General features: G+C 41.0%; 1 protein-coding gene across 2 annotated transcripts in view; it reads left to right on the forward strand.

Moving 5' to 3' along the window:
* ube2f (ubiquitin-conjugating enzyme E2F (putative)) overlaps positions 1–24844 on the forward strand; it is a 73777-nt gene that overhangs the window by 4651 nt on the left and 44282 nt on the right. For both annotated transcript variants that reach the window (XM_074658202.1, XM_074658203.1), the window contains exons 2-5: positions 1385–1566; positions 3598–3627; positions 7204–7269; positions 23543–23610. In XM_074658202.1, the coding sequence (XP_074514303.1) occupies positions 1452–1566; positions 3598–3627; positions 7204–7269; positions 23543–23610 (279 nt within the window). In that variant the 5' untranslated portion in view covers positions 1385–1451. The remainder of the gene's footprint in view (positions 1–1384; positions 1567–3597; positions 3628–7203; positions 7270–23542; positions 23611–24844) is intronic.

Genomic DNA, 24844 nt, shown 5'->3' on the forward strand with positions numbered 1-24844 from the left:
GCGGCGTTTGCCGACCATTTTCACACCACTCTCACTCACCACTTAGCTTCATTCCAGACGGCCATGTGGTTGTGAAAACATCCCATGTGTTGGAAGGATCAGATGAGATGAAGATGAAAAATGAGAAGAGCCTTCTGTGTTTTTCCTCCACTTTTTACTCGCTGGCTTGCTTTCTTCACGTCCATTCCTCTTCTCGTGCACTGATTCGCTCAAGCTGAACCGCCAATCAGAGTGATTTCTCTCATCGACGCCGATTCAACACGCTGAATCTGCCAAAATACCTCAGACACGGGCAGACTAGAGCCGACGGGGACACACCGAAAAAACTAGGCCGACTGACGCTCACCGACGGCCCCAAACCTTCCGACAGACGAACGACGGCTTAGTGTGTCAGGGCCAATATTCCCAACTCCCTGCAAGGTCAAATTCAATTTTTTTTTCAATGGAGTCTGGTTTATTGCTTTGGGCGAGAGCATAGATAACGGCTTAAGTTCTCCGTCGGAATCATTTTAGCTTTTATTTGTTGAAGTGAATGGGCTTTTGTGTAAAGGAAAGTTCGAGAGGCTGTGTTATTAATTACCTCAGTTTCCTGCAGGCAGTCTCACGTAATAATACCATAACTAAACACTTGCACTATTAGCGTCTCAAGCGTCTTTGAGATCCTTAAAAAGCGCTATATAAATCTAATATATTATATTAGACAACTTGTGGCACCACACGTCTTTCCGTCAACAGGTAGTCTAATTGCAATTGGCTCCTCTAATCAATGTCAAGCACTCCATCGTTCCACTTGAATTAAATGGTGTCACAGTTGTTAGTTTATTGCTATAGGAAGTATTGGAAGGAGTACAGTTAGACCTCTTCATTTCCCCGTGTCTCACCCATTAAACACTTGCCTTTTCATGTCTTTGCCATGAGAAACATACTGTAGAAATCCTGAATATGGGAGGTTGAAAATCTTTTTTTTTTTGCAAACCTTGATGTAGTATTACTGGCATGATGTGAAAAGATCCCAAGACCTATTGTTTCTAAGCAGAACTGAGGTTTGGCCTTGGATATAATGCACCTTGAAAGACTCCTCTCCATAAGGTCTTTTTCATCCATCCAGCCTTTCATGATCCATATCCGTTTAATCTGTGCAGCACATTGGGCTAGACGCAGTGAGAGTACAGCCCTAACATGTCGCCACAGTCTATCACAGTGACTGAGACGGTCATTCACATTCACAACTGCGTGCAATTTAGAGTTGCCAGCTCACCTTGCGTGCCCGCCTTTGGCGCTGTGAGAGGAAACCGGAGTGGCTTCGTACATGACAATTCCAAACATTTTGTGAATTCTTGTCTCTATTCTGCATTTGACTCTTTATGTTCTGTGTGATTGTCAGGCTTTTGAGCAGCAGCGAAGCGCAGTGCGGCGTGGGGCAGACCGAGGCAGATCACAGCAGCGTAGCCATGCTTACGTTGGCCAGTAAGCTGAAGAGGGACGACGGAGGAAAGACGGGCCGTGCTTCCGGAGCCTCCGACTCCACCCACAGGGTCTCCATCAGAGACCGCCTCCTTACCAAAGGTAGGTCCATCGTGTGTTTCATCACCTTTTTTTTCGATACAGAAGCAAAACAAACAAGTTTGAGAACTGACTCTGTAGGAGTTGTTTCCTGTTGACTGTGTTTTTCTGGTTTATTTTAATACAGAAATATTAAAGGGTTCACGCTCCTCTTCCTCCACGGATGTTTGGCTTCTTCTATTTCTTCTTCTCTGTTTCCACCTCCCTCTCTTCATTCCTCTTTTTTTCTCTCTGTCCAGGTTTTCTCCTCTTGGTCTTTTATTTATAGGTACCTCTCATTGCCTTGAGATGCAGCTTCCAGACACCTGCCTCCTCTCTCCTCCTTTAAATTTCAAACGGTTGTCCTTGTCCTTCTCAGTTTCTGTCATTCTGTTTACATTTGTCTCGTTCCCATCCCCTCGTGCCCGCCGCCATTTGCCATCATGTCTTTGCTGTAGTCCATACATTTGCTTAAAAGTATAATATGCAAGAATGAACTAAAAAAATCAATGTATAGGCTGATACAAAAATAATCCCTATTAATCATCACGTATGAACCATCTAGAGACCCTGCAGCCCTCTGTCTGCCTAGTCCCGAGTGCAGGACTGAGTAGTTTAAGTTTGCTGTTTTATAGGGATGCACTTATAACAGTATCGGGTATCGGGTCCGATACTGTGCTCATGTACTCGTACTCGCAAAACGGCTCCGATACAACGGCACCGATACCACTTTACGGCATCGTAACGTTAACCTCTCGTCACCATCTTTCGGGTCCTACCGCACGCGCACGCGCTCACGCTCCACCTCCCCAACGGTGCGGGCGCAGGGATCTCACCCTCACTTTCATTGCGCCACGGGGTTTTGCTTGCACCCTCTGACTGGCGTGCATTAGACTCCTCGGTCCGTGTTTCAAGGTGGGTCGGGTGGGTTGCAGACATCGCTGCAGACCCCTGGCGCCTTTTACATGGGGCCAAGCCACGCCCTGGGGGCACGACACGCTTGGGGCGCACTGAGGACAGTCCTCCCCGGTCGACAGTCGCACCGGGAGCAGGGGGCCACGGCCCGGGAAGCACCTTCGCCCCGAGCCTTTCCAAGCCGACCTAGAGCCGGTCGCGGTGCACTGTCTCGAATGCGGGACTCCCCAGCCTATGTGTTGCTCACACCCTCCAGCTGGCTGTTAACGAGGGTCTTTTGGCACAGAGAAGTACTCATATATAATAAGTGCTCATCCTGTTTTTGATTTTGATGGTCGAGATCGGAAGCTAATTTTGATAGATTTTTTCGAACGGTCAAACTAGGCAGCGCTGATCAAATATGAATCAATATTCTGTTACTGTAATGCCTATTTCTCTCTTCAAATGTTTTCAGAAACATATTTTAGTATGCTGATTAGTCGTAAAATGAGAAAAGTTTGTGACCCGCCCGCCATGTTGAAAACAGTCGGGCCAAAACCAAGCACCGCCCAGCAGCCGGAGCACAGAAAATCCTGAGTAAAATTGAAGTACCTAATTATTACACACAAAGTATATGTTTGTATAAATGATAAGGGAAAATTCTTAGCATGACCGAACCAAAGCAACAACAGAGACCAAGCATTCCCCCATCGCCTTTTTTATAGTGCTGAAGTGTTAAATCAGCTGATACAAATAAGCAGTGAAAAGAGTGTCAGCGATGTGAAAACAAAACTGAGAGCTTTGGAAAAAAAGAACAGACTTGACCCAAAGGCTACACCAGCTCAACAACCCTCTACTCTTTACATGTCTTTCTGGTGGTTCTCTTCTTTCCTTCCTCTCTCCTTTTTCCTTTTTTTTTTTACCCACTAATCGAGTCATTCTGTGTTTTTCTCTGCAGCATTGTGTTGTATGCATTTCCAACTTGCATACTGGACATTATCCTTTTATGCATTTCCTCACTGACTTATTTAAAAAGGATGAGTGTCACAGTGTCGGCTCTCGGTGTGTAAGGATCTCACATCTTTGTTTGTTTGTGTGCGTGTCTCTGTCTTTACCCTCTTCTCTGCTCCCTTATCCATGATTCTTTTTTTCTCTCCACAGAAGTTGCAGAACTTGAAGCCAATCTCCCTAGTAAGTATGCTTTACACTTCCATACCCACTGACCCACTGAGTTCATTTCACTTTGCATTTCCCCCCCATGTTCACATCTAGGGATGTTAATAATTAACGGTTTAACCGTTAACTGACATTAAGCATCTTAACTGATTAACACTATCGGTTACAACGGTTAAAAAGAAATGTTAATAATTAATTAAAAAGCTGAGAAAAGCTCGGCACTTTAAGGAGAAAAGTCCACCTTAAGAGAGTCTGAGCCGGCGTTACAGATACAGGAAGTTGGCTACCGTCTACATCTCGCTTGAGCGGAGGAGTTGTAGCATCCTAGCATTTATTCACCGACAAACAAAGTGTGCACACACTGTCTACTACACTTACGTTCCCAGCTATAACGCCACCGACAACACACACACGGTCTGACGGAAACACGCTGAAGTTACGCCGTGCTGACAGAGCGCATGTGTGTGACTACGGGGAGCATCAAGCTACCAGCAGAGCTACAGATGCTAACGTAGAAAAAAAATCTCGTCTGTTAACGGTTAATAATCAGTTAACGAGGGTCGGTTATCGGTTAAGAACATTTTTCAAAATTGGCATCCCTATTCCACATCGTTTGTTCAGTCCCACATCTTCTCCTAGTCAATACATCTGAAAGTGTGCCAACTTGAACTGAATAACTGACTTAAAGGAATATTTCACACACAAAATAACCATTTGTATATATCAATTTCTCACTGCGTTACCTCAAAAACCTTCCTCTCATGCCTCCACGGCGAACGGAGAATCTGAAATTGAACTAAATCCTTGATGAACTGAAGTAAATGGGGTCCATTATTCAAGCGTTGTCTTCCGACAACACGTCACCTTGCCAGATTTCAGAACGAGATTTCTCCTTGAGCGAGACTCCTTCCATAATGTCAGACATAATCAGAGCCTCTCATGGCAAAAAAAAACCAACGTAAATGACGGTGCCAGCTTGCCCCAATAGGATTACATTGCAACATGTGAGCAGCTGCCGTCTGCAGCGCTCTCCCTCAATACTGGACAAAGTTCAGAAATTGTTGACCCTGTTAGTCAGTTAGACTCAAAAACATGGGAAAATAGGATCCAGGTGGAAAAATGCCAAATTTAGCCTTTAAAGTATAAACAGTTGGACGGGTTCATGCTTGTTATTCTTCTGGCTATGGGATTTATTTGTTCAAACTGACTGTAATCCCAAATCCGATTTAGTTCTGGCTTTTATTTGAGAATTTAAATTACAATATATCAGCTCTTCATTACTCCGTTATCTTGGTTATTGTTATGCATGAGTGCTGAATTAATTAGGATTGCTTTGGCTGAACTCAGCATGCCTGTTGTTGTTGTTTGTGGTCTGATGAGTTCGCCCTCGCAGCTCAGCACCATGAAAGCAAGTAAACAGTGTATCTAGCACACGGCGTTGACGGGGAAAGTAAGAAAGCGGACTGGTTTACTGGTTCACACATCTTCTAGATAAGACACATGCTCATTCAGCTGTGTTAATCGACACAATATGAGTGAAATAGATAATGAGATAATGTTAGTTGCTAGGGGGTTGCACGATGCATGCATCTTCTCAACAGTCTGTGTGTTTGCTGCACACTGGAAGCTGACATGCACTCACCTGTGTATAAGATGTACCTCCGATTCTCTGGATAAGGGGGGTGCAACGTCAAAGAAGTCATCCAGCTCTCATTACTTTTATGCTCATCCGATCCATGCTTCATCATTACCAGCAACAATGATGAAATATGGTCTCGTGGAAAGTATTGATTTTTCATCGGGCTTCAACACTTGCTCTGTGTCGTTGATCTGGACTTGCCGCATGACTGATGGATTTTCACCGTTATGGGCAGACAGGAACTTGGGGAAAAAAGGATGAGGGGATCTGTTCATATGAGCAGTAGTGTTGTCAAAACCCCGCGAAGGACATAATGGGCCTCCTATGAACAGATTTGTTCTTTAATTGCACGAACAAGCGATTTGAGAGAATTCTCTTTGGTGTGAACAAAATTTATGAGGGTTACAGACCTGTCATATGAGTCGGATTAGTAATTGTTTTTCCACTGTGGAGAAAAGCACAATATACATGATGATGCTGCCTCAATCTGAATAGATTTGTAGTTTAAGCATAGAGACAGAGTGCAATTCAAGGGGACCTATTATGCTTATTTTCAGGTGCATACTTGGGGTTTTTAAACTATCATTTATTTAGATAAAAATTGGTCTACATTCACAATGATTTGCAACAAAGACAATCACAGTCTATAATACAGAACATAAACAAACAATACTAAAATTAGATTAAGGCAGCAGATCTGCAAAAGTGATTTCCTTGTCCTTAATTTTTTTTCATACTTTATTTTTTCCCTTTTTTCAAGGTTGTTTTCATATATGCAATTTACAGTTCGGAATTACAATAGTTTATAAAAGCTTAGAGACAAACACAATATACTAGGGAAAACAACTTCAGCATTCAAAATTGAAATAAGATTAAGAAAAGAAAATAATAATATAAAAGAATAGAATGATAAAAAAATAATAAAAATAAATACATAATAATAATAATAATAAAAAAGAATAGAATAATAAAATGAATAAATAATAATAATAATAATATTAATACAAAGAAAAGAAAGTAATAATAATAAATTAAATAAACAAATAAGTTAATAGAGAGCAAAAAGAAGAAGAAGGGGGGTGAGGGGAGCGCAGAGATATAGCAATGTCATTTACACGGGCACGCACAAGCGTCTGCCTCCACATTTCAGGTCACCCCAGGCATGTGTATATGTGCATGCGTGCTAACTCATGTAGCTATAGTTTTCCTTCTGTTAGACTCCATCTCTTCTCAAAAATTTCTCAAAAGATTTCCTTGTCCTTTTAAAGAGGAAACGTGTGTCTCTATAATCCCTTATAATATAATGTAGAATGTTATTTGATATGTCTGATGACTGTTGGGGGTGTGTGATACCCAACACATTTCAGGCCAAGTTGACATAAGTGATCCGTGAGCTCGGCAGTGAAAGTTTGTAAAAGACAAATTAACTTTCAGATGTGATAAAATGATCCATAAGCTTTTTGTAGAGTGCTCTATTTTACATGAAGTAGATTATCTGCTCTGCCTGACTAAAACACAGTTGAACTGTTGCATTTGATTCAGTGTTTCCTTTACATTCATCGCTGTCATTACCACTAAATATGTGTCATCAAGAGCCTTCTAGAGTCTGGTTTTACACATAACAAACAAGGAAGGGTTAATCAGTGAAAAGAGCTGTTGTGTTACACATCCTCTGTCCTGAGTGCAGTACATGTCCTTGACCACCAGGGGGGAATGTGGTGCCACAGGGGGAGTCCCAGGGCATAAATCCTGCAGTCTGTGTGGACAGTATGAACATACTGTGACTGAGGAAGGATTTAATAAAAATGCAATATATTATTGATGTTAATACTATTATTTGGCACAAAGGCAAATAATGAAAACTAATGGTAGACCTTCATACCGCTGCTTCAGGCTTTAACCTTTGACTTTAATAACTAATAACCTTCCCCTTTCCATTTGTTCTTGTTCAGGTACATGCAAAGCCAGTTTCCCAGATGAGGACAAGCTGCATCATTTTCAGCTGGCAGTGTCTCCTGGTAAGAGAAAACGCATTGGACTGTCCCCTGCTTGTTAATTGGATGCAGCAGTGTTGTTGCTCATTATTTTTGGTCGGTTTTGGATTTAATGTTGTTTTAGAATTGAAGACATTTAAAATCCGACTTTGTCAAATATCTCAAATAAAAAGGTGAGCACCCATCAGATTTGCTGGTATAGTGTAAGAGATTAAAATGGGTAAGCATGTGGTTCAGAAATCTACTTGCCCAAAGTAAATTTTTTACTTGCCCCTATACAAATTGTTTTATTAATTGTGATTATCAAATAACAAAAAAGATGTCATGTTTAATCTTTATTTAAGTAAATAAAACTGGATTTCCACCCACATCCTCTAATGCTACCCAATTAAACACCTGTTTCCAGGGTAATTGAAATGCTCTGTTGCGCTTCAGCTCATAAACTTTCTTTTTCCTGCCGCCATGTACGGTAAGCACTTGTGCGGCTCTCAACAGAGATGAGAAAGAAGCTTAGATGGCTCACTCATGAGATACTTTCATCAGCAGTGAGTGTGTTAGATTAACTAGCCTGATGTGGCATTTAACTTGCTCCGGGGCAAGCGGGCGATCCCTATTGATGTTACCTGCAAACAGGTCAAGAAACCCACCTTAAAATTGGGTGATAAGACACCCAAAATTATTTCAAGTGAGTTATGAAACCTAGCGGGGACCCTAAACCAGAACATTGAAATGAAACTATACTGCTACATGTAGATTTTACAACGATATTAAAGGTCCCATACCATTCTTATTTTCAAGTTCATGCTTGTATTTTGTGTTTCTACTAGAACATGTTTACATGCTGTAATGTTCAAAAAACACATTATTTTCCTCGTACTGTCTGCCTGAATATAACTGTATTCACCCTCTGTCTGAAACGCTCCGTTTTAGCACATTTCAACGGAATTGCAATGGAATTGCGTTGCTAGGCAACAGCTTGGGTCCATATTTACTTCCTGTCAGCTGATGTCATTCACATACACTGCAACAGGAAATAAACTGGGACACATTTAGAATTTGTTTATGTTTAAAACCATGTAATGGTCTAAATATTGTATATTTGTGACATCACAAATGGACAGAAATCCTAACGGTTTGTTTCAAATGCACAGTTCCTGAATACGTGCTGTGTGTATTTCTCCGTATATTGAGTGTTTTGATAGTTATCAGTATTTATATAGCACTTAAACCTGCTTCATAATGTAAAAGACCTGAAAATCTCACTTTTTCTTGGGCCCTTTAAGGCTAGACATCAGAGGTAAACAAATGTGTGTTTAAAGCTAGACATATAGGCTTTCAGTTCATCATACTAATGTCATGTTATAATTTACAAATATACTAATGGGTCTGCCCCCTAAAAATCGATGATTCAAGTCCTCAATCGAGACTTAACAGATCACTCATTGTACACAGAGCAATGCATGGTAGGCTGTAAACTTTACAAACCGAGTCTCGTTTCAAAATGACCTGACCACAAACTAACTGTGATGGAAGTAGAGAAGGGTAATGTAAACAGAGGGCAGGGTGAGCTCAGCTGTCAATGAAGCTACAACCTCCTCTGCTGCGGTCCTGTGTGATTGACTCTTCAGCTGACAGCAGCGTTACAAGAGAGACGCTCCGTAGTGTGCTAGGATTTCATAACTCAACTATGACCACTATGACACTTTTACTTTCTCTGACTGATGTTTGCACATCACAGGTGATGAACAAAGGCATAAAAATGTCAGCCTTAACAGGTAAAACATGAGACTAATGTAGGCAGATACAGGGGTTCAGTGTGGAGCAGGTGAGCTGAACTGACACTAACTTGTCAGGGGAGTGAATGATATATTTCTCATATCTGTAGGTAAGATGTATTGAAGAAAAGACATCAGTAATAATGGTGTGAATGTTTATCAAACAAAAAATATTCATAGTAGGGCTGTAAATCGATTAAAATATTGAAGCGTGATTAGTCGCACGATTGTCCATAATTGATTAATTGTTCATGAATCGCACATTTTTTATCTGTTCAAAATGTACCTTAAAGGGAGATTTGTTAAGTATTTAATACTTATCAACATGGGAGTGGGCAAATATGCTGCTTTATGCAAATGTATGTATATATTTCTACAGGAAAAAAAACAAAATAATGACAGATATTGTCCAGAAACCCTCACAGGTACTGCATTTAGCATAAAAAAAATATGCTCAAATCATAACATTATTGCCCAACAGGCAACAACAGCTGTCAGTGTGTCAGTGTGCTGACTTGACTATGACTTGCCCCCAAACTGCATGTGATTATCATAAAGTGGGCATGTCTGTAAAGGGGAGACTCGTGGGTACCCATAGAACCCATTTACATTCACATATCTGGAGGTCAAAGGCCAAGGGACCCCTTTGAAAATGGCCATGACAGTTTTTTTCCTCTACAAAATGTTGTGAAATTTTAGAGCGTTATTTAACCTCCTTCGTGACAAGCTAGTTTGACATGGTTGGTACCGATGGATTCCTTAGGTTTTCTAGTTTCATATGATGATATGATATATCTTCACTCTAGCTTTTGGCCTTTGTTTTATAGAGACAGTGATAGATATGAAAGAGGGAGAGAGAGGGGGAAAGAGATGGGATGACATGCAGCAAAAGGCCGTGGGTCGGATTTGAACCATGGACCTCTGCGTCAAGGACTCAGCCTTGGTACATGGGGTGCCTGTTCTACCAGGTGAGCTACCAGGGTGCCCCCAAATTGTCATCTTAATGTGACACAGTTCCCTGAAATCATGCTAAAATCACATATCTGTTATCATAAAAATCCTGTGGTTGATTTGTTTGCTTTCACACCACAAACAAACCGCACCAGAGTTCGCTAGGAAGCGAAACCGAGACCCGCCGTTTCGAGCGCTCTCGGTTCTGTTGTTTGATCCACGCCCGGGTTCCGATTGACAGCTTTCACACGAGCCCAAACGAACCTTACTAACTCCAGGTGGGTCATGCAGCCATATTCACTGCTTTCTCATTTTGTACTTCAGGACAATAGGCAGGGTTTGAGTGTGCAGACTGTGGGGGGGAATATGTAGTGTATGATGGAGTGGGAGACTGCAAATTTTAGCAAGTCAATGTGTGTCTTACAGTATTCCCTTGAAATGGCACTCCAGCCTTCTCTGTTATTTCAACATTACCACGGCACTGTCATTAAAAAAAAAGTGTGCAAAATTTGTTGCAGCAGTTTAAGAAGCTTAAGCCAAAGTCCTGCTGGTGTTTTTTACTACTTTTACTAATGTTTATTGTAGGGCTGTCAACCGATTAAATAATCGCAACTAATCGCATGATTGTCCATAGGTAATCGCCATTAATTGCAATTTTTTTTTATCTGTTCAAAATGTACCTTAAAGGGAGATTTGTCAAGTATTTAATACTCTTATCAACATGGGAGTGGGCAGATATTCTTGCTTTATGCAAATGTGTGTATATATTTATTATTGGAAATCAATTAACAATACAAAACAATGACAGATATTGTCCAGAAACCCTCACAGGTACTGCATTTAGCATAAAACAATATGCTCAAATCATAACATGGCAAACTGCAGCCCAACAGGCAACAACAGCTGTCAGTGTGTCAGTGTGCTGACTTGACTATGACTTGCCCCAAACTGCATGTGATTATCATAAAGTGGACATGTCTGTAAAGGGGAGACTCGTGGGTACCCATAGAACCCATTTACATTCACACATCTGGAGGTCAGAGGTCAAGGGACCCCTTTTAAAATGGCCATGCCAGTTTTTCCTCGCCAAAATTTAGCGTAGGTTTTGAGCAATATTTAGCCTCCTTCGCAACAAGCTAGCATAACATCGTTGGTACCAATGGATTCATTAGGTTTTCTAGTTTCATATAATACCAGTATCTTCAAACTTCAAAATGAGCCTGCTACAACCTAAAAATTGCAAGTTGCGTTAAAGAGGTTAGTGGCGTTAAAACAAATTTGCGTTAACTTTGGCGGCCCCTAGTTTATTGCAATTGTAGACGCTAATCTTACAACATGTTATAGGTGGTTTAAGTACCAGAAAGTGTTAACTTTTAAGAGAGACCTGGTTAACTTCATTTTGTCATTAGTCTTTTTATCATGTTTCTTAATTAGTCTTTTGAATAACCAGTACAATATGTGATTATGAAAACATCTTATAGTTGCAGCTCTAATGTTCCGTACTGAAAGTTTGCACTATAGGCTTTCGTCTGATTCTTATTCACGTATTCTTTGTTCAGATGGTTCAGTTAGTTCATTATTCTGAATTACAATTTTCTACATTTTAAATTGGAATTTATTTTGGCCTAATTTGTTTTTCTCAAGATGGCATTAAACGCTGCCTTTGAGTCTTTGTTCTGTACGTTTGTTATACTGTAAGAGAGTTGATGGAAGTTTCACTGCATCAATTTTTGCCAACTAAGATGTTATATGTTGATGTTTTAGTAAGTGGTGAATTCATTTAAAGTTTTCATTCTGTTCTAGTCCCTGTGTGTAAGTGCAAGTAAGCGCGTGTGTGTATTCGTGCGTCTGTGATTCATTTGTCTCCCTGCCACCCGACCGCACTGCAACGCTGGCTTAGTCTTCACAAAGGTCTTTGTAAGCAAAATCTGCAGAGAAAAGCAAAAGATCAGCAATTAGAGACGAGGTTTGGTGTCATGTTCTTTAAGAGGAGTTGATAAGGAGATTGAGTTCTCAGAGAAAGACTTGCTCAATTATTCAGAACCTCTGTCTCCTCTGACGTACCCCCCCCCCCCCCCCCCCCCCAACACACATCCATCCCCCCTTTTCCCTTCCTTTCACTTTCTCATTTCTCTTTTATTGTTTCTGTTTCTCCCCTTGTTTAATCTCTCTTTTTTTTTATCCTCTTCCTGTTGCCTGCTCTCTCCATTTTCCCTTTCCCCTTATTTTTATACGACAGCCAGGGGACCGTGCTTCCCTGGAGTCAAACCAAATACAGTCCATCAGCAAAATCCAGTTCAGTCCCCAGTACTAATGCACATATCAATAAGTATTTAAACAATAAATGCTGCCATAGAAGCCTTTGTGTGACTTGTGAGAGGGAATGTCTGTGAACATATTTTTCTGTGGACCCGTGTCCTCCTTTTCCCCCCCTCTCTACCAGCTGGTAGTAAAGAAAAAAAGAGAATGAATTTCTAAAAAACACTAATCAGGTAGCTACGTTTCCTGACATCTTGTTTCAGGAGAAAAATAAAAGTAGTGGAATTAATGAAAACATGCCACATCAAGTTGCGGTTGTGTCTCTCTGGAAGACGTAAGAATCGAGATGCTAATTAGCAGGTACTGATTAGTACTGTGCTGTCAAATTTCCTGTCAGAATTGCAGTTTATTAGTTCGACATTATACACACAGAAGCTTCACTGAAGGGAAGTGGTCAGGAAAATATGAAATGCAAAGGGGAACTTGCCTCAGGATGTAGGTTGTCCAATATCTCTCACATCCAAACCAATGTAAGGTAAAAATCATCTCGACTTGTTGTGTGGAGAATTTATAGCTCGAGGCTTACGTAAGGGCTTCCTTCCTGTCCTGTCCTTTTTTCTTTTGTTTTCTTCTACATTTCGTATGGGAACGGCGGTGTGTTCTCTAGATCAGGGCTATTCGATTACAAATTCAATTGCGCCAGATTTTAAAACCAGGAAATATATATGGGCCAGACATTTTCAGTGGCCTTATTTAATACCTTTTTCCTTTTTTTTTTTTTGCTGTCGATAATGACAAATGTTAAGCAAATGTATATGAATGTAGTAAAAAAACGAGATGTTTTCACAGCAATATAAACTAGATAATAGAGAGGGAATTATGACATGTTTAATGTCCTAAAAAAACCCAGTATGCAAACGTTAATAAAGGAGTGGATAATGAAGTAGGCCTACATGAGCTGATGAGAGGCCGCGGTGGCAACTAAGCCCGTTGCTGTAAATGCAATAAAACTTTGCAAGTGTAAAGCCAAGACACGTTATTACACCTGTTCAACAAGCATAAACACGATGAAGCGGTTAAACATGGAGGAAAGCAACGTTTCAATCTGCTCTGTCCGCTGTCTCTCATCCACCGCTGCTGTTTACACAAGCAGAGCGCGTTAGCTCGACGGCTAACAGCTAACTGTAAACACGTGTAAGTTATTTAGTTGAGTTGTGAATGACTTTAGTTCCCTCTAGTAAGACGTGTTTCAGTGAATGTGTCCGGGAAGTTTATTGTGAAGGAACTGAAGAAGTGAAGCGGTGACGCTCTGTTATTGACATGGCTGCAGACTACGGAGCCTCCGTGTTATTCATTTATTATCTTCATAAAGTATAGGAGCAGCGTAACCCTCGGCTACACAAGACTGAAACTAAAGCTGGCAGTAGGCTGTGTAGTCAGACTGTTTAGGTCAGTTTGTTGTGTATCTTACTAATAAACTGATCAGCTGGCTGAGACAAAATTATTTTTATAATATCGTATCGAGATCGTGAGCCCAATATTGTGTATCGTATCGTGAGCTGAGTGAATCGTCACACCCCTAGCTATTAGTGATGCACGGGTCAGGGTTGTTTAATAACCGCACCCACTAGGGATGCTAATTTTGAATGTTTTTTTTAAACTAATAGCCGACCCTCGTTAACCGATTATTGACCGTTAACCGATTAGATTAGTGCGTCGCATGCAGCGGTGCGCCAGCTGCAGTGTGTGTGCAAAACGGGCAACTGAGTCCCCAGTTTACCGTCAGGTAGAGTTACTGCAGCAGCCACGGTGCTGCGTGTATTGTCCAGGACACGTGCAGCCACTTTCCCAGTTAAAGTCTCCACCGCATCATTTAGTTTAGCTGCGTGGTGGTCAGCTGTGTGTCTGCCCAGCGTAACGATAGCGAGTGTCAGACAGACCGTGGTGAGTGTGGGGTTGTCTGTGGGTGTTATAGCTGTGGACTTCACATCCGCTTCTGTCAAAAACACAACAAAATACACATGCCTGACTTTTTGGTAATTGAGAAAATGATGCTTAAACGTTTTGTGCTGAAAGTTTTACAGAGCAACAATAATATAAAACAACTCAAAATTCCAATTCATAGTGACAAAGATGTGTTCTAGTCATCTTGACACTGTCCACTTGTGGATACTCACGGTCATTATGTCAACAACGCTCTTTCTTTTGCTTCAACGGGGGCATGGGGTGCAATATTCATCCAGGTGAGGAAGGCACCCTGTATTGTTTTTCATATTTTCAGTACCGAGCTGCTGAGAAACAATCTAACTCAAAGACCAAAGGAAACAAAACCAGATTGCTTGCCAAGATCTAATTGAAGCTAGGCGGGTGGCTGAGAGCAGATTATTTTACCTTGTTTTACTCCTTGTCATGTTTTTAATATTAAACTGTATATTACATCTAAATATTTGTTCAAAATGTATTTTTACCAACATGAATCAAACATTTATTTTGCTCAGTAAAAAAAACAAGCCAGTGAAATCAGTTGAGCTCAGACCAGTTGGAATGTGTCTTTTAGTTCCTCCGTTTAGTTTAGTTTCCTTTTCCCATGCAACAGCTCTGTGCCGTGACCCCGTTGCACCAGACCCCTGTGTCTCTGAGGAATGGGGACAGCAGCAACACTCCGGGGTGAACACATTCTCACATGTCATTGTTTGGATTATTAGACATACAACAGTGGAAGATGTGTACTTTATCTGCTTGATTTGCATACGGATAATAATTGATGTATTATTGTGCACGTTGTTATGATGTGTGTGAGCAAAACTCTTTTTTAGAGTGGCTATATTTTAAAGACAACAAGAGGTCATAGTGTGTGATGAAAAAAGTACATTTACAGTCAAAAAAGTATAGTATAGTACTTTTTTTTTCAACACACAATTTCCTCTATCGATACTTTGCACAAGAACCTTTTGCAGCAATCATATGTTACAGTCCTTTTGAATATGTTTGCTCAAAAAATCAATCTTCTGAACAGCTATTCCACAGATTCTCAGTGTGTGTCTGGGCTTGGGTAGGACTACTCCTGTATTAGTTTAGATTTACAAACTCTTAAACTGCAGATATTTTGTGCTTTAGCTCGTCTCCCATCCTTCTCTAAAATGTAGGGACTCTTCCTTGTCGTTGGTCTATTTGTAAATGCACTATTTTGGAGCCGAGTCAATAGCATTTGAATTTTGGCTGGCCAAATAGATGCTTGGCCTAAATAATGCATTGGATGGGGTAATTCCCCTACATACTATGGGAAACATACTGTGATATAGTATTGGTTTTGAGTTGAGTTGTAATGGTATACTGTAGCTTTTTTGCTCTCACCATGGTGCCAGACTGTGACAGTTTGGTCAGTACATTTAAGGCGCTTTCTAGGGATGCTTATTTTGAAAAAAATTCTGAACCGATACCCGACCCTCATTAACCGATTATTAACCACTAACCGACAAGATTTGTGCCTAGCATGCAGCGGTGTACCAGCTGCAGGAGCACAACAGATATTGGTTGACGGGAGTCTCCAGTTCACCGTCCGGGAGCGTTAACTTAGCAGCTACGATGCTGCGTGTAGTGTCGCGGACATGCAGCCACTTTCCCAGCTAAAGTCTCCACCGCACATTTAGTTTAGTTTAGCAGGTTGTCAGCTGTGTGTCTGCCCGGCATAACTTTAGCGAGTGCCCAACAAACAATGTGTTTATTTGTGCTACGTTAGCAGCTCTAGCGTTGCCGGAGGCTTCGTGCTCGCCGCCGCACACGTAGTCTGAGTAACTTTAGCAAGTTTCCAACAGACCGTGTGTGTGTGTGTGTGTGTGTGTGTGTGTGTGTGTGTGTGTTGGCGGTGGGTGTGAGGTTGTTGGTGGCGATATAGCAGTCAACGTAGCCGTAGCAGACAGTGTGTGTACAGTTTATTTGTCGGTGAATAAATGCTACGAAACTACAACTCCTCCTCTCCGCTCAAGCGAGCTGGAGCTGTTCTTTTAATACATCCATGGAGCCAACTTCCTGTATCCTGCAACTCCGGCTCCGCCTCTTAAGGTGGGCTGTTAAGGTGGACCAGCTTTTCTCCTTAAAGAGACGAGCCGCTCCTCTGAGCCGCTCAGCTTTTGAATTAATTATTAACATTTCTTTTAACCGTTTTAACCGTTGGCATTAATCGGTTAAAGTTCTTAATGTCGGTTAACGGTTAAACGGTTAATTATTAACATCTCAGCGCTTTCACAAGCCAACATTTAGTTCGCTTTAATCGAGATCTGTTGCCGTTCGTTTGGGCGATGATGAAGGCAGTAATCGAACTCTGGTGCGGACCAAAACAACAGGACTGCTTGGCGAGAGGTGTAAACCGAAATGCAGGCTGCCTGTGTGGGCATTTTGTTGAGATGTTGCAGTGGTAAACGACAGGTTAACATGAGCGGGAGAGTTCTGCAGAAGTCCGATGTTTGCTTGACTGGGCATGATCTGGGCAAAAGAGAACCTACAGAATATTATGCTAAATAAAGTCCGCAAAAACAGTGACGTTTATGAATTCATAAATTGGAGGAGAAGGTATTTGTGTGCAATCGATCAGTGCCGAGTAAAAATGAAAAACAAAAAACTTTGACAGCATCGAAGTCTGATTCCTAGCATGGAGGCGGCAGCTCTCGAGATGAAAAAGATCAATTAAATTTTTTATTTGGTCCGCTTTGATTTGTGCGAGGTGGAACCAAAACCAGACTAAATAGAAAAACGAAACAAAAGGATCAATTTCACTTTTCTAGCCAAGCGGACTACGGCTTGTGAAAGCACCCGTAAAGTATGCCTCTGGGGACCGCATTGTGGAAACGACCTACATCTTTTTGTCCCCAGGGGGACAAGGACATATATCTCACCCAAGCCTAATCTCCTGTGTCTGCTTCCAACCTCCACTCTACCTGAATATAAATAAGATATACAAGTAGACAAATCTGTGAAAAACAACAATAAATAGAGGAAAGGGTAACAAAGCTCCTCATAGGACCACTTTCTTATTTCAATGACTTTATATTTTCACTACCATGAAAACCCCAAAATGCCCTTGTTAGTGTTTTTTCAGAAAAGCTGTCTTCCTCTATTGTGCTCGCAATTATGAATGTGTCTGTCAGAAACCATAATTATCTGTCAACACCAATCATGCCCTGTACCTGTCACTCTGCTTCACTCTTTCTTCCCACAGGGGAAATCACAATTATGCTAATTAATCTGGGCATGATGGCTAATTTCTTCCTCACATGATTTGTCTTCTCTGCAGTTAGGGAGTCAAAACTGTTGATTCAGACAAAGGCTCCATTTACATTTTAAGTAAGGGTGCTTTCAGACTGCTTCGGGTCGCGGTTCGCTCTCAATTGAACTTTGGTGAGGTTTGTTTGTGGCGTGAAAGCAAATCAGAGCGTTGATTCTTTGATGTAGATATGTGATTTTAACATTTTAAATTTAAATGCTAAACTACTGATGGGAACTGAACTCGAAAGTTCCCTTGTATAGATTACAGACATACTTGGAGCTGTCCACTTGTGATCGGATCACCCAAGGCGCATGTTAACGCCAGGTTTGAACGGAGCCTGTGTAAGTGTGCACGTATGCCGGCCTTGTCTTTTGACAGTAAGGACCGATCGTTCCAGTGTACTGTAGACACTTCTGAATTATTTATGACCTACGACATGCCTCTGTTAGTCAGTAGATGCTCTCTGTCTTCTGCCTTTCTTTTCCTCTTTCAGTTTCTGCCTTTTGTTATTCTCTTTTGTCCCTCTTTCTCTCCATCTATCCCTCGGTTTTGACGTGTAGCTGTTTCTGTCTTTATCTCTCTTTACTACTTGACAGTTGTTCAAGCGGTATCTCTCTATTTCAGACAGTGTCTCTCTCCCGCTTGTTATTTAAGATACAGGGGAGACTATTTGTACAGTCTAATTAAATTGGACCTCTGTCTTTGTTGCGATGAATGGCATCCGGGTGAGGTTTAGATAGCCCTATTTTACAAAGGCCTTATCTCAAATTGCTCAGTGTTTGAGTACACAGACGGGGGGAAGAGAGAGAAGGAGAGAGAGGAGCTGCTCGCCTTTATGCCAATTTTCAATGTGTGTTAAAAGATTTCCTCTGAAACGCGGTTTTAAGTGTTATTGATACAGTGTCAGAGCAGTATTGAAATAACTGTAAATTTGTATCGCATTAAGGTGTAAATAACATTTTCGCCTCACCGTATATGTGAATGAGATGGTTTGAAATATTGAGCAGAAGTGTATTTTTAGTATGTGGTCCATGTACGACAGCTGAGCAGGGTATTTTTACCACCGTAGAGTGGTATCGGTGCCGTTGTATCAGAGCCGTTTTGTGAGTACGAGTACATGAGCACCGTATCGGACCCGATACCCGATACTGGTATCGGACCCGATACCCGATACTGGTATCGGTATCGGTGCATCCCTAGTATTTTTAAACAAAATATGCAGAACTGGATACTGGCCGCTCAGTATACACGTTAGATTAACTTTTTTCTCTTCCTGCCACTGTGGCAGTTAAGTATTCTTTTTTGTCTGCCAATCAGACATTTTATCTGCCACCTTTGAAATCTCTGCGCTAAATGAAGGAATAACATTTTAGATCTGATGGCATTTAATGTTCGATATATTTAAATTCCAGTGATCAAATTACACTGTAGCTGTAGAGCCCTATCTTTTGGGTGTGGGAAGGCACTTCACACAGTACAGTACTGTACTTTGTTATTGTCATCTATAGTGGTTATTTGTTTAAATATTTGCTTTGTTTTAATTCTATATTATAAGCTGCTTATAGCTAGTGTTAGAAAGTTAACCAGATTGTAATTCTCTCTCTAAAATGTATTTTATATTGCTGTGAAAAAATCTCCTTCAAACAACTGGATTTATTCAAGTTTCTCTCCAAAAACATAATTTTACGAGGTTACATTTGAACACATCATGATAACGTTGTAATTTACCTTTGTCCAATAGTCATTTTTACTGAGCAGAGCTTGAACAGACTTGAACACCTCATAATGTAACTCAATGGCACCTCCGTTTACGTTTCTAGCTCTGTTATCTAGCCAAGCAGGACTGTGCTGCCCACCGGCTGCTAACAGGTAATGTTATTAGCTCTCCTCCTGATGGTTTCAACACTGATTTGTTGTTCTCAGTCTAGCATTATCAGGGAAAAAATATGGTACATCCCCTCAGGTTTAGTAGAGCCATGCTTTTGAGCGCTTTTTTTTCTTTCAGTATTACATGCCAAGGAATCTAATAACTAGGAACTGGTTCTCTATTCCCATCCCCAGTGTTTTCCCTGCGTGCCAAAGCGGCAGATGGCCTGACAATTTCAATCGCCACTGCCAACAATTTACCCGCATTTGGCTGGTGACGGGTGATAATTTCAGACCCTGGTTAGATTTTTACATGTCTTATCATGAAGTGTTTTATTTTCCTTTCCTCTCAATCTCTCTCTCTCTCTTTCTCGAGTTCAATCAGAAGTTGCCAAGAGAATCAGTCCACCTGTGTGAACTCGAACAGGCATAGGCAGTTATTTCTTTCTGTCCAAATCGGACTCTCTTCTGCAACTTCTCCTCGGATCCCTGAAAGTGCCGTAGCCGTTTTATGCCTGTCCTTTTCTGACCATGTGGCCCCATAAGTTCACAGCAGAAACGTAAATGTTATCCCACTATCGATCATGTGTCCTGAACGAGCCTTTAATTGGCTTTAAAGGCTACATGTGGGGAGAGATGGGGAGAGACTATAAATACATTATGCAAATATAACCCAATCTGCTTTTATCCGTCCACACAACATCCACAACACTTCCAAATGAGGTGGGGGGACGGGGCCACACGCCACACGGGGTACACGCCAAACCACGGTCACTTAGGAGACAGGAAGTGTATACCATTTCATACCATAGAGTGCTACAGGATTTTAACGTATTGTTCTACGACATAAAATACATTTATAAATACCCCACTTGTGAATTTTAAGCCTTTATGTGTCTTTAAAAAAGCGGTTGCTAACATGTGGCTAAATGAGACTTCTAAACATCATCACGCCGACACCAGCGCCTTCACAGCCTCGTTGTGTATATTCGTGCTCATGCGACAGTCGTGTACTTCGTCTATAGCCTAATGTTAGCTTTTTACTTCTGGCGATTGCGAGGTGAAGATTACACTCTAAGAAAATATCCGTAGAAAAACAGACAATGTCCTGGCAGAAAATTACCAGGACATTTTTCCGTTAGGTTTACGTACATTTTCTTCAACCTTAAAATGGAAATTTCTGTTGATTTACAGGATGTCACGGACACTTCTGTTCATCCTAAAACAGAAAATTTACAGTATATCCTCCAGTACCTAGCCAAATAGCAGGCCCAACCTTTACATTCTGGAGGGAAAACAGACACTAACGCTGGCATTTATACGTTACTTATCGGTCTTTGTTGACCGCCTGAGGCTTAAAAACTGGGGCTAACTCTAGCTGACATCCACTGAAGTCTAAAATATAAGCATTGATAAAACGTAAATTACAATGCCAAACTTGCGTTAGTCTCAAAATGAGTCAGCAAAATATTCCTGGCGTATCTGGTAACGTTAATGGTCGACAACAGCTGAACTAAACAACAAAACAAATACGGGAACAACTCCTATGAAAAATCAATACAGAAAATTCCTTCATATTAACACGGTACATTGGGCCCGTATTTTTACGGACTTTTCTTGGAGTGTATCGTACTGAACAAAACGTATAAGTATCATAAACTTGTGTTTGCCACAGAGTTTATTTTCTGCAATAATCCAAAACCCAATGGAAAAATCCCATTTGCTTTTTGTCGAGGGAACCCAGGGCGATTCTAACTTCTTGGTTGGCCTACAAAAATACGTCATCCCTGGAGCACTCTATTGGTAGAGCTTGTAATGTATCACCTTTGTTATAGAACATGTCTGGAGAGACTGCTTGCATTGATTGATTGGACAGTTTACAAAGGTAGATAGATCTATAAACTGGTCGAACAGATGTTGCCGCAATTGACCTACAATTGTCTGCACTCAATGAGTGTGGCGTAGTAGGTGTGTGTGCGTGTGTGTGTGTGTGTGTGTGTGTGTGTGTGTGTGTGTGTACTGTAGTCTGCCACTGCGAGATGGAAAGGCAGGATTAAGCCAGTGTAATGTTTGACCTACAGAATGTGTTCAGACTAAAAGGTCAGACATTATGCCTTTACTCCCCTGAGATAACTTCCTAGGTTGAGATTCATTTCTTCCACGGTCCTCTCGTTTACTCTCCTGCCACATTGATCATTGATCTAGGCTGAGGTGGTTGATCTCCGCTGACTTCTGTCACTTTGAGTTCAGACACAACCTCCTTCATTTCAGTGAGACCGATGCGTTGGAATGGGAGGTAGTGCTGGACGGTATGATAAAAAATTTGTATCACAGTATTTTTTAAGATTCTGGCAGTTTCACCGTATGTCACGGTATTTTTATGCCTCCAGGCCGGTGATAGCCGTGGCTGGAGGCTTTATGTCTTTGGGTTGTCTGTACGACCCATTATTGTGAACACAACGCCTGGAGGGAATTTCTAAAAATTTGGACTCAAGGATGAACTGATTGGATTTTGGTGGTTAAAGGTCACTGTGACCTCACGTCCATCCTTTTCTCGTGACCGCGATATCTCAAGAACATCTTGGGGGAAATTCTTCAAATTTGGCACAAACCTCAAACTTGGACTCAAGGATGAGCTGATCCAATTTTGGTGGTCAAAAGTCTTTTGACCTCTGACCTCCAGATATGTGAATGAAAATGCGATCTATGGGTACACGTGAGCATCCCCTTTACAGACATGCCTACTTTTTGATAATCACATGCAGTTTGGGGCAAGTCATAGTCAAGTCAGCACACTGACACACTGACAGCTGTTGTTGCCTGTTGGGCTGCAGTTTGCCATGTTATGATTTGAGCATATTGTTTTATGCTGAATGCAGTACCTGTGAGGGTTTCTGGACAATATTTGTCATTGTTTTGTGTTGTTAATTGATTTCCAATAATAAATATATACATACATCTGCATAAATCAAGCATATTGGCCCACTCCCATGTTGATAAGAGTATTAAATACTTGACAAATCTCCTTTTACGATACTTTGAACTGATAAAAAATGTGTTAATTCACAATTAATTGCAATTAACTATGCACAATCATGTGATTAATTGCGATTCAATATTTTAACCTATTGACAGCCTAACTGTTCTAGTTCAAGTGAAAATCTACTCATCTGTCGACTAACCTGCAATATTTTGTTCAAATAGTGTGTTGTTAGGTTTAGGTCTTTGTGTTAAAGTTTTTGATCACCTCTGATCACTTGTTTTTTATATATGTTAATAATTAACAAATTAACCGTTAACTGACATTAATCATTTTAAGCGATTAACGTTATCGGTTTAAAATGGTTAAAAGAAATGTTAATAATTCATTGAAAAGCTGAGAAAAACTCGTCACTTTAAGGAGAAAAGCTGGTCCCTCTTAAGAGAGTCTGAGCCGGCGTTACAGATACAGGAATTTGGCTCCCGTCTACAGCTCGCTTGAGCGGACGAGTTGTAGCCTCGTAGCAATTATACACCTACAAATAAACTGTACACACACTGTCTACTACACCTATGTTCACAGCTATAACGCCACCGACAACACCCACACGGTCTGTCGGAACCTCGCTGAAGTTACGGCGCGCTGACAGAGCGTATGTGTGTGACTACGGGGAGCACGAAGCTACCAGCAGAGCTACAGCTGCTAACGTAGCACAAACACACACAGTGTTTGTTGGCCAATCGCTATCATTAATCCGGACAGACAGATTGTCGTTACGCCGGGCAGACACACGGCTGACAACCTGCTGAACTAAACTAAATATGCGGTGGAGACTTTTACTGGGAAAGTGGCTGCATGTTCGCGACACTACACGCAGCATCGTAGCTGCTACAGTAACTTTGTAGCAGCCACGCACGGGTGAACTGGGGATTCAGTTATCTGTTGTGCTCACACACTGCAGCTGGCGCACTGCTGCATGCGAGGCAAAAATATTTTCGGTGAACGGTTAATAATTGGTTAACGAGGGTCGGTTATTGGTTAAGACATTTTTTCAAAATTAGCATTTTGAAAGTGTCGACGACATATTTCTAAACCCTGACCAGCTGTGTGATGGTTGAAGGTTCGTCATGAAACACATAATGTAATGTGTATACACTATTGAAAACCCTTGTCCTCTGTGTTTTTTCCTCCATCTTTTTCCAGATGAAGGTTACTACCAAAGTGGAAGGTTTCAGTTTGAAATAGACGTCCCCGAAGCCTATAACATGGTGGTGAGTGGTCCAGTTTTTTGTCCTCGTCTTTGGTCTCAAAAGTCCATTTGTGTGTCTGCTTGTGTGTTTGTGTTCATGCCTGGCTGCCTGTTTATTTGCGTTGTCAGCATTAGTCGGAAGCTTCCTGTTTTGGCCCTGTTAAAATAACAACCCTTCCAGATTTGCTGTCGGGATTCTGTTCTGTTCTGTGTTGTTTTGTGCATGAAGCAGTCTCTAGACCAGGGGTCTGCAACCTGCGGCTCTGGAGCCACATGTAGCTCTTTAGCCCCTCTCCAGTGGCTCCCTGTGGATTTTTAAAAATGGAAATGAATAACTGTTTTTTGTTTACATTTTCCTTTTTATTTCTCATTGTTGTAGGTCTATGGTACGACAGTACGACAGAGTATTAGGGCCACATTGAGGAAAAAAAATCAATCTGAGATTTAGAGAATAAAGTCATAATATTATGAGAATAAAGTCATAATATTATAAAGTCGTAACTTTACGTGTTATTTTCTTTTTTTTCTCATAAAGTTGTGATGTTAACTCGTAATATTACGACTTTTTTTCTCGTAAAGTTATGACTTTATTCTCGTAATATTATGACTTTATTCTCGTAATATTACGACTTTATTCTGGAAATCTCAGATTTGTTTTCCCTCAATGTGGCCCTAATACTCCGTATTACATTTGCTCTTTGGCCCTCACTGCATTAGACTTATATACTTTATACTTAGACTAATAGCTGTGTTACCTTCATCACAATGCTCAAATGTTTTGCAGCTCAAGACAGATTTTTTTTTTTTTTTTTTTGCCTAAAATGTCTCTTGATAGTAAAGGTTGCAGACCCCTGTTCTAGGACAATCTAGGCTTCAATATTGCATTTCCTTTTATTAGAATTCATCTAGGAATATCAAGGTGCTGTGCTTGAACCTGGAAATAGATTTTTTTATTCTCTGGGTGGAAGGTCTGCAGTATACAGCATCATTTTTTTTTCACCTTGCCTTAATGAACGGTTACTCAGCTTACCTCTGTCTTTATTTGTTCTTCCATTCATTCTTACTACACAGGCTTTATCTCACGATGCCAGTGTGTGCTTGAGCGTGTGTGTGAATCTGTGTCTCCATGTATCCCTGCCTTGTATCTTCATCTTTTGTCTGAGTCTTTTTCTCACACACACACACACACACACACTGTTTCCTCTACATGCAGCCATCTGTGACGGTTTTATGATGCCTGCCACAGAATGATAAAT

Source organism: Sebastes fasciatus, chromosome 14 (genome assembly GCF_043250625.1).
Source record: "Sebastes fasciatus isolate fSebFas1 chromosome 14, fSebFas1.pri, whole genome shotgun sequence".
In the NCBI taxonomy this organism is placed as follows: Eukaryota; Metazoa; Chordata; class Actinopteri; order Perciformes; family Sebastidae; genus Sebastes; species Sebastes fasciatus.